Source organism: Sinocyclocheilus rhinocerous, unplaced genomic scaffold (assembly GCF_001515625.1).
Source record: "Sinocyclocheilus rhinocerous isolate Xijiao unplaced genomic scaffold, SAMN03320098_v1.1 scaffold5162, whole genome shotgun sequence".
In the NCBI taxonomy this organism is placed as follows: Eukaryota; Metazoa; Chordata; class Actinopteri; order Cypriniformes; family Cyprinidae; genus Sinocyclocheilus; species Sinocyclocheilus rhinocerous.
In genome coordinates, this window is record NW_015647170.1 from 33,299 (window position 1) to 43,504 (window position 10,206).

Genomic DNA, 10,206 nt, shown 5'->3' on the forward strand with positions numbered 1-10,206 from the left:
CTGCCACAAGAGTTTGGTGCTCAGGATTTGCTGCAGATGTTTATGCCTTTCGGCAATGTTATCTCTGCCAAGGTCTTTATTGACAAACAGACCAACCTTAGCAAGTGTTTTGGTGAGTTGAGCCCCGCTTCAGAAACATTGTGCTTGTTTTGTCTTGATTTTTGAATTCTGAAATCAGATACAAGACTTGGATGTATATTCTGTGCAGTGGGTAACGAGAGTCTGGTTCTGTTCTTTTTTGTTTTTGTTTTTTTTAGGCTTTGTTAGTTACGACAATCCAGTTTCGTCTCAGGCAGCCATTCAGTCAATGAACGGTTTTCAGATTGGAATGAAGCGACTGAAGGTGCAACTTAAGCGATCCAAAAATGACAGCAAGCCATACTGAGTCATTTTACTCTCAAATGGACTTGGTTTAAAAAAGTTTTTCTGGTAAGTGGAGTGTGACGTTGGAAAGTTAGAATGACCCCACCCACCCTTAACACCCGCCTTTCCTAATCCTTCTTTTACTTCTCTGGCCTTTCCTACATATCTTCTCTCTTAACCTTCAAAACAAAGACAACATGCAAATTAAGAATTTGTTCCTAGGAGAAAAGAGTTATTTTTTTTTTCACATCTATATATCTAATTGTTTTGTTGATCTTTTATTTTCCCTTAAATCTTTTTATTTTATTTTATTTATTATTGTTTTTATTTTTTTTTATTGTGCCATATTACAAGTTTGCTGTGTATAAATCTTGAATCAAAGGATGTTGCACAATGAAAGCCAGCCTGTGTGACTGCTTTCAGTCACTTAGACTGTTAATCACCACTGGTCTGGCCCCTGTAGATGTTCTCCTGTGTTTACACTAGACTCTTGTAGTACATTGGGACAGTGTAATGCTGATGCCTCCTACAATGCTGCCTTTCTAGAAAATGAAGGAGGCTTGCTGCATCGGTGCAAAAGATAATCAGTCACCTGAATTTTGTTCTGAGCATCTGGAAGGTCAGGCTGCACTCCACTAGACTCCGTTTTCATGGATGCCTTTTTATTTAATTCATGTATTTATTTCACTAATTTATTTATTTATTTTTCATGTATCTGTGTCTTCACAATGAGGGTGATGTAACATTGCTTCAAAGTCTGTTTTATGTATTCTGTTGGAGGGCTCAGCTAACAACAGTAATGTTGATGCTTTCTGTTTGCTTTTATTCACATGAATATTTTTACATTCTAGAAAGTCAAACACTAAGCAAGGGTATTATATCACATATATTATATCATTCAGTATTGGTAGTTTGCAGGAGATGCTACACTTAAGCTCAGGACATTCTCACCGTTCTGTCAGACCAAAACTTCTTGCCCATTATTTTACTCACCTGGTACACGAAAATACCTAAAGAATATCTATGAAAGAGTGCTTCATTTCAGTTCATGAATCCTTTCTTAAAGCCTCAAAGAAAAACAAAAAAAATTTTTGACCCAAGATTTTTATTCTTTGGAAATTGCTGAAGAATCACATGGTAGCGCGTATGGTTTTAAAATGGCTTTTGTATAGATTTTTTTGAACAAAGACACAATCTACAACGCGTGTGGTTTTTTTTTTTTTAGTTTGATGGTCATTTGATACATTATCCTACGCCTCAATTCAAGAGGTTGGCATTAAAGCTTTTAGCAATATTTGCATTCTGGAGAAGAGAGATGATACTGCCAAGAACAGAAGGAAGGAAGTTTACAATTGCTGAATTCATAGCCACTTAATTGTCAGAATAATTTGAACTGAAATTTCGTAACGTTTGTCAAGTATTTTATCTCGGTGTTCGCAGGTGGTCTCTTGTACCCTGGTGTATTGAGACTCGTCCTGCAATCCTCATCACACTTTGTATTTATAAGTTACTCCATGCAACTTGTTTTAGTTGATCATGGCAGTAAATAAGTGTTCAAATTGTAATCGGCTGTTGATGCTAATCTGAATCCTGCAGGGTCGTGAGGTGAGATTGTTTTTATGGAAACTGAGAAGAAAACATCCAGATAGTGTATATTACTTAACTATTATGCCTTTTCTATTTTTATAGAGGTTTTATAATATTGCCTAAATAATTTCTCTGAATTAAAACGGTTGTTTAAAAAAAATCAACTCAAAAGATTCGACAGTGTTTTTGTAGAATCCTAACGTGAAGTTTTGTGGATGCATTCAACGGATGTGTGGCCCTTTTCACTAGTTGTAGTCGTCTGTTTAGTCAAAAAAAAAAAATTGTACCAAGAGTTGTTTTTAAATTCTGAAGCAAATCCACGGTTCAGTCTAAAGTTTATACTCCGTGTAATATCTCTAAACTATTTACATGTGTAGTGACGAATGCTGAAATGTGCTATCAGAAATCATTTGTTTAATTTTCTCACAACATAACTTGAGCTCTGAGTTGCAATTAGTTAAAATTGTATTTTGTAGGCTATTTTTTTTTGTTTTGACATTTACCTCACTATTGTCGTCACTGTTCGACACGCTTGTATTTATTAACGGTGCTTTTTATTTTCACAGAAAGATTGTGAGGTTAACAAGAATTGGCTTATTTGCAATTAATCCATTTTCAACGAGTACAGACACGCATCTCAATCCAGGTTGTTTAATTTTCTCACAACATAACTTGAGCTCGGAGTTGCAATTAGTTAAAATTGTATTTTGTAGGCTATTTTCTTTTGTTTTGACATTTACCTCACTATTGTCGTCACTGTTCGACACGCTTTGTATTTATTAACGGTGCTTTTTATTTTCACAGAAAGATTGTGAGGTTAACAAGAATTGGCTTATTTGCAATTAATCCATTTTCAACGAGTACAGACACGCATCTCAATCCAGGTGAGGAAACGAGTTTGCCGCTATTGCGACGTGTACAGATATGCCGGTCTGTATGCCTCACCGTTTGTTTCATGCACTAGAGACGCTTTAGACTGAACCCAAGTGTGAAGCCCCTCTTGAAGCGCTTAGATGCTAGTGCAGGGAATGGCCAGTCCCTGATCTGTGCCTCTGTTCAAATAAACACATGATTTACGTGCATTACAAATCATTAAGTGGAAGAAAAATGGGAAGGCCTCGGACATGTCTGAGTGCAAAACAAATCACCATTTTGACCAATCCAAAGATTCTTGTGAACTTGTTCTAGGCAGGGATTTTTGTTTGTTAGGCAGAATTTTTTTTTCATAGTTTTGTTCCTTTTATCCAGAGCAGATTGACTGGCGTTTGTGCAAAATTCTGCAGATTTGTGCGCCTTAAAACAGCTCACAAATGCAGAGTAGTTCCACTAATGTGCCAAACACATCAAGTCTTAAATGTCTGTATATGTTTAATGATGATCCTCTGTTCCTTGCTCTGTGTCCCATCATGTTGTTGTTCAATGTAGCTAAATTGTGTCCATTTGTGTTACCCATGGCAGGTGTTTTGTGATTGAGAACCAATATGAGCAGCTTCAAATATGCATTATTCCACAGTCCCACACAATTCAAAATTGAAGCACAAAATAAAAGGACTTTCACTGAAAGAGCTGAAACGTTGAAGCACAATTTTTCTTTTTGTTTCCCTCTCTTCCCCTTGGTCTAAAATCGAAATGCGGTTGTGAGAAATCGAACATTTTCATTTGAAATGTTGCTGTCGAGGACAGTGTTGTCGTAGCTGTAGTAGGCAGGTTGTGTTGTCTCTCGGTGTTGTTGTTGTTTAATGTTATTCCCTTTGTTCACTATTGGCATGGTGCTTATCTCTCCCTCTTTCTTCCCACTTTTCTTCATCGTTTCCTGTGTTGCATTCAATGTTTTGTGTTTAGATGACGTGTGCACCTTTGAAATCCCCCTCCTCATGCAAAAATAATCATTCATGGTTTTCTTTTTCATCCCCTCTCCTTTTTCCGTTGTGCTTTAACCTAGGTTTGTTATTCGTTTTTTTTGTTTTTGTTCTAGATATCTTCGTGCCCGTTTGTCATCGTTTGCCTAGCATGTCGATGTGACGTCAAAAGTTCATCGTCCAGTCCGTTGTCCTCTTCGCTTCTCTGACGCTTGAAATTTCACACTTGACCTTTTTGTTAACTTTTGACGCTTATTGATTACTTATTTTGTTTGTTTCTTTGTGTGATGTTCATTTGTCATTTATGCTGCCAATAGGGAGCGTTAGAAAGACTGCTAAAAGTGTAAAAAGTTTCATGAAAATTGTTCTGAGCAAAGAGTCTATTTTTCTAGAACGTACAAACATAACCACTAGATTTTTGCAGAAGTTTTTAATTCTCGTTTCATTTTTCCGATTTTTTTCTTTATTGATTTTTATCGTTTAAGCAGTCTTCCTAACGCTTCTAATTGTACTCCTTTTTGATTTTGTTTTTCTTCTCAAAGCAGCCCTTCAGTTTATAGAATCACTTGTGTGTTCAAGTGTGGGTGTGTTTACCTCTTTCTCTCACTTGTTAGTTCTAAAACTTTTAGAGGATGTTTTCGTCACATTTTGCTGAAATCGAGGATAAACGTTGTAATTTTGTGTTAGGTTAGTTGGCATGATGTAATTTTGGGAGTTTCTATTAACAGCGTGACATTACAATAGACACTTGAATTGCCTTTTTTCTTTGTGTCGAGCCAACACAGGCACGTGTTTTTCATTTCCTTATTGTGTGAAAATCAGGATTAGTCTGAAATAATGCATAGAATGAGCAGAGTTGAATTTCTTGTCACAGGTAAATATTAAGCATGCGTGGTTATTTGTAAGTGCACTGAAATCCTCAGCAAAATGTGCTCTAGTTCTGTTTCAAAAAGTCAAGCTGAATAAAGTGGTGCCAAAAGTTTTGCATGTTGCTGTTGGTTACCTTTTCAGTATGTTTCACATCATGCTTATGGCTCCTGATACAATGACATGTGGTCTCATTTTGATAGTTAAGTTTAGATTTAAAAAAAACAATACAATGTGTGTTTAGGTTATGGGTTAAAGTGTTTTAACTGTATTGTTATAAAAATTGAAGTGTGTTTCAAATGAGTCCTTAGGTATAAATTTATTGTGCCTACAACAGCAAAATCATATGCTCTTCTTGATGTTGTTCAGTTAATGAAAATGTGTTACAACCATACAGTTGGTTTGTTTTACAGAGCTTGCAAGCATTTTTTTTTCCTTTCCCATTCTGACTTCTATATCAGTTGTGAAGTTCTGGACTGATTGGTAGAGCTCAACTGAAGCTTCGCTCCCTTAGCCTTTCGTTTAAAGGCATGTCTCCATGAATAAAGAGCTACATTTGGAAGTCTTTTTCTTTTTAAAGATGTATTCTGACAGACTAATCTAATTGGGGGTTGAGGTGGTTGTTTTCTATTTAGATTTTAAGCTGCTGTTTTGTGAGTTTAAATGTACTCTGAGAAATTTTCCTGTGGGATGTTTGTCATTACTGGTAAAGCATTTTTTTTTTCTTTCCCATTCTGACTTCTATATCAGTTGTGAAGTTCTGGACTGATTGGTAGAGCTCAACTGAAGCTTCGCCCCCTTAGCCTTTCGTTTAAAGGCATGTCTCCATGAATAAAGAGCTACATTTGGAAGTCTTTTTCTTTTTAAAGATGTATTCTGACAGACTAATCTAATTGGGGGTTGAGGTGGTTGTTTTCTATTTAGATTTTAAGCTGCTGTTTTGTGAGTTTAAATGTACTCTGAGAAATTTTCCTGTGGGATGTTTGTCATTACTGGTACAGAGTGATTGTATTTAACATTTAAGATTTGTACAGATTTTGCCTTTTCTACTTCATAAGCTGTTTCACAATGTAAATCCCAGTAAGTAGAAGCATGTAAGACAGTAACACCATGACCAAACATCAACCTGTACAAAGTAACCAAACAAATGCAAACTCCACAAAACAGCCTTTAACTGAATTAAGTTTTTTTTTATTTTTTTTAAGTTTTGTCATTCAATTTGTGTGGTTTTCATTGGAAGTGTAGAGAGTGCAGAATTTATTAAATGTCTGAAATGTGTTGTATAAGGTTGGTTAAGGATTTCACGCTACTGTCTCTACAGAAATATAGCAAAATGGACACCCATTAAGCAGTCATCTGGTAGTTTATCTTTAGTGTATGTATGATTAAACTGTTTGAAAACATTCACACACTGTCTGAATTCTTTTTTTTTTCTTTTCTGAATTTAAAGATGCCAGCAGTGTTTTTTGTTGTTTTTTTTTAAATGTGATTTTAGAACTTTTTCCATTAATTTACACTTCATGATTCACTACTCATTGTACTTAATTTAAAAAAAATTAAGTTATTAATCTAGCCAGTGCTATAAATAAATATGCAATAGCTGCTGCTGCGGTCAAATTTGTTGTAATTGATTAGTTATAGGCTAGCCATAAACCAATCAAATGCAATATTTGTACACCATTGTTCAAGTTATTGTTTGCTTGTAGAGTCATGTATTCAGCAAACTCAAAGCATGAAAAAGTTGAGAGCTTGCAACAAATGAAAACATTCAGTAGCCTTTTCCTTTTACTGTCTTATCTGCAATATTACATTAATGAAGAACTGTGACAATTCAAACTTTACATCTGTTAGACTTTTTTTTTTTAATGCACTTAAGAGCTCATGACCAAGTTATGAAAAAATACATGGTAGTAGCAGTTGTCACATCAACAAGGTAGTCATTGTCATCTTTATATGACAAAAGTTAGGGAGACCATATATTGAACTACACTCATAGCTCAAGTGCCACAACGGCAGGTAGAAAAAGAGCTGATTTACAAAAAACCCACGTAGCGTTTCTGTCCATCAGTCGTGCCACTGTTTGGCAGGTAAGTGTCAGAGTTCACTATGGTCTTTGGAGGGGTTGTCCACATCTATACCGCAGAGAGGAGACAGGTGGTTATACTTGGGTGTGATGTTCATTTGGACAGTTATTGAATATGGATCCTGACTGACGATCCGGTGCAGGTTTGCGCTGTCCCGCTGGAGCTCTTCAAGACTTTTCTCCGTTTTCATCACGCCACCACTCCTTCCAGAAGGGTCCACTTTTTCCGGGTACAGACCATCCCCTATGTATTAAAGAAGAGAAACTTTGTCTGATAAAGCGGCGACAATTACCAGAAATGTCTATTAATTTATTATCTGACACACATACCTGGTAAAATGCTTGCAAAGCAGTCAGGCGCCACCAGGAGAATAGGCAGCCACTGTTCGCAACCATCCAAAGACCTCTGCCAGGCAAAGTGGTGGAGATCTCTGAGAGCTGGAAACCGGCGCATGCGTCCAAGCTCGTAGAACTGAGGTGGAGCGATCCAGATCTCCTTTGATTTATAGCTGTGCAGCACTTCAGAGGGACTGGACCACTGAGAAACAAGGCAGTGTATTTCCCAAGAGTTAAGCACCATTTGTACTTAAGACCATAGACCAGCGGTGGCGAACTCCGGTCCTGGAGAGCTGCAGTCCTGCAGAGTTCAGCTCCAACCCTAATTAAAACTCGCCTGCCTGTAGCTTCCTAGTAACCGTTCAGACCTTGATTAGCTTGTTCAGGTGTGTTTGATTTCGTTCTTAGGTTAAGCTATTTTCATTCAGTTCCATGTAAAAACAATATGCCAAGTATGTCTTGCATCCTTTAATGTTAGCGAACATTGCAAATAAATTGGTTGCAAAACGGTATCCACTCACGTTTAACTTTTTGTCTGGTTGTTACGGTCAGGAAAAAAAATTGAATTACATTACTGTATGTTATAGTCTAGCCAAGGGGCGGTTTCTCCATTAGGGCGATTGGGCGACGCACCACCAAAGCGCAAAAGGGAGGGATTTTTTTTCTTTCACATTCAACCAGTGTTACGCTAGCTTTCACTGTTCTAGACTGTTTGTTCTGCCTCTAAATAGTCCAATGTCGAGTCGCGTTTTGTGTAGTACCGCCCCTTTTTGGGCGATTTCTGTCAGACTGAGATTCGCCCCGAGTGCTCTCATAGACTTCCATACAAAGATCATTTTTTTCGAACTGCAGGCGCTGCAATGCAATCTCTATGAGTTCCGGGAGGGCTAGCACTAACGTGCTTTCGTCATCATGCGTAACCTTGACTTGTGCAAGGATTGGTGATAAGGAAATAACACTGGATGAAATCGACAAAAATATTGCCAAACTGAAGAAGAATAAATCACCGGGTAATGACGGTCTAACCGCTGAATTTTATAAAACCTTTCGGGAAGATCTCTCTGTATTTCTTTTACATGTTTTTCAGGAAATATTGGAAGCTGAGCAAATGGTGCCAAGTTTAATAGCCCTTATTCCAAAGTCAGGTAAAGATCCACTTAGTATTGAAAATTGGAGGCCCATATCATTAATTAATAATGATGCTAAATTGTTATCAACTATATTTGCAGAAAGGTTGAAACTTTGTTTGGATCTCCTTGCACATCTTAATAAAATTCGCCGAGTCACTAATAACCAGAGACCTCCACTTGGACAGCACGTCTCTGTCCCACAGTCTGCTCAGTGTGGTCAGGGTTGGCTGGGGGTCACTGTCCCGAGCATCATCTGTGCGCACGCGAATCCCGCTTTCCTCGTGTTTGGGGACCGCCAGGAGCACACCGGACTCCTCAAACGTCTCTCTCACCGCACATATCCTGAAAGCCACGTCTCCGGGGATGGGTGATCCCAGCTGCGCTCTGTCAGTGGCGAAAATGGGTGGTCTGGTCTCCGGCGGCTGCTTCGCAACTCCGATGCCGTAGTAGGGCACTTTCGTAAAGGATTTAAAGACCTCCTGCCACTCGCTGGAGAAGTCAGACGCGTCCACCAGCCCCCCGGGAAACACGTAGGCATTGGGCATGAACCCGCTGTTCCCGCTCCGTTTCAGCAGTAGCACTTGATAATCAAAGGCAGATTTGTGCGCTATACGAGTGACTTTTTCCAGACCTGTTTTAAGAGAGTCCGCGCTCTGAGCGCGTCTCAGCCCGGCCGCCAAGATCACCGTCGCCGCCTCCCTCCAGTGTTTCAGCGCCGTGTTCATCTTGGCCCTCGCTTAACTTACATGTTACACCAAAAGTTACACCTTTCAACTTCGGGCAACTAATCATTAATGGCGCCAACAAGGACAGCGCAGAGAAAATAATAGTGCATTTATTCTGTATTTGGTGATTGGCGCCATCTACGGCAAGGGATGAACGCTTGATTTTCATAACTTTGCCACATTCTTATATGAAGACCTTTTTGTCTCATTGGAGAAATTTGTATGCTAAAAGTATATTCCTTTGAATATATTGATTTATGAGTTCAACTAAGTCCAACAATATACTTACAAAATCCCAGTAACCGCTGAGAAACGTAACGGGTATCACGTGACATGGCCGCGTTAAACATGACCTGAGTAATGTCACGCGACGTCACACCCTTACAGGAACGCCCACCTGGAGGGCAAAACAAGGCTCTCCTCCACTGACCGTCAAGTATTTTTTACGAGGTTTGCATTAGTGGTAAGACAGTGATATTTAAAGGCCAAATTCAGTATATACACCTTATTGATGATGCATACTTTGCATAGGCAATCAGATGAACCCAGAATATAAACGCAATGCGCAAAGTTTCACGTTAAATGTTTTCCCAGTTTTCCCATAGCAAACCATTTAGCACATTGCGTTCATATTCCGAGCTCATCTGCTTGCCTGTATAAAGCACGCATCATCAATAAGGTGTAGTGAATTTGATCTTTTAATATCACTGTTTTAAAGGCACTTTAAGTGTTTTCACATTGAGCTTTTTAGAATGACACGCAGTTTTTTAAATTGAAAGATAAGAAAAAAAAGCCTAAGATGAAGCCCGTGCATCACTTTTAGGTACGTTGATCTGTGAAACTTTTTTGGATGTTGACGTTAATAACATGTTTTAATGTTGGTATAGTGTTACACTTGCATAGTGTTTTTTAATGTCGGTAATAATATCACCGCCGCATCTGCCTTAATATTCTCTCAGAGTTTCCATGTTCCCTTACGAAAATTAACCATAATTTTACTACGAATAAAAAAAAAACACATGGTTCTTGTAGCAATGGTATTGTAACCACAAATTAACCATGGTTTTGATACTTCAAATCGCTTCAAATAATAATTTACGAAGTATTCAGATAATATTTTTGTGTAAATAAAAACAGACCTAAGCGAACAACAACCTTTAAAATGACATAAAATGTATTATATAAAAACAATGAGGCAATAATGATTGGTTAATTAATAATAATCGTATGGTTTCATTGAATAACACTGTTAAAAT

At 38.0% G+C, this 10,206-nt stretch overlaps 2 protein-coding genes across 3 annotated transcripts in view; one reads left to right on the plus strand and one right to left on the minus strand.

The window, feature by feature from the left end:
• LOC107709031 (CUGBP Elav-like family member 1) overlaps window positions 1-4,593 on the plus strand; it is a 23,094-nt gene extending 18,501 nt beyond the window's left edge. The window contains exons 13-15 of one of the 2 annotated variants that reach the window (XM_016513427.1): window positions 25-112; window positions 258-429; window positions 3,926-4,593. In XM_016513427.1, the coding sequence (XP_016368913.1) occupies window positions 25-112; window positions 258-385 (216 nt within the window). In that variant the 3' untranslated portion in view covers window positions 386-429; window positions 3,926-4,593. The remainder of the gene's footprint in view (window positions 1-24; window positions 113-257; window positions 430-3,925) is intronic. The other variant, XM_016513425.1, reaches the window with a different exon arrangement.
• A 1,846-nt stretch (window positions 4,594-6,439) lies between these two features.
• LOC107709030 (nucleoside diphosphate-linked moiety X motif 19-like) lies at window positions 6,440-9,052 on the minus strand. Its single transcript, XM_016513424.1, has 3 exons — window positions 8,314-9,052; window positions 7,090-7,344; window positions 6,440-7,003 (listed from the first exon to the last, which is right to left on the minus strand). Exons 1-3 carry the CDS (start codon window positions 8,948-8,950, stop codon window positions 6,771-6,773), a joined length of 1,125 nt encoding a protein of 374 aa, XP_016368910.1. The 5' UTR covers window positions 8,951-9,052; the 3' UTR covers window positions 6,440-6,770.
• Between the last annotated feature and the right edge of the window lie 1,154 nt (window positions 9,053-10,206).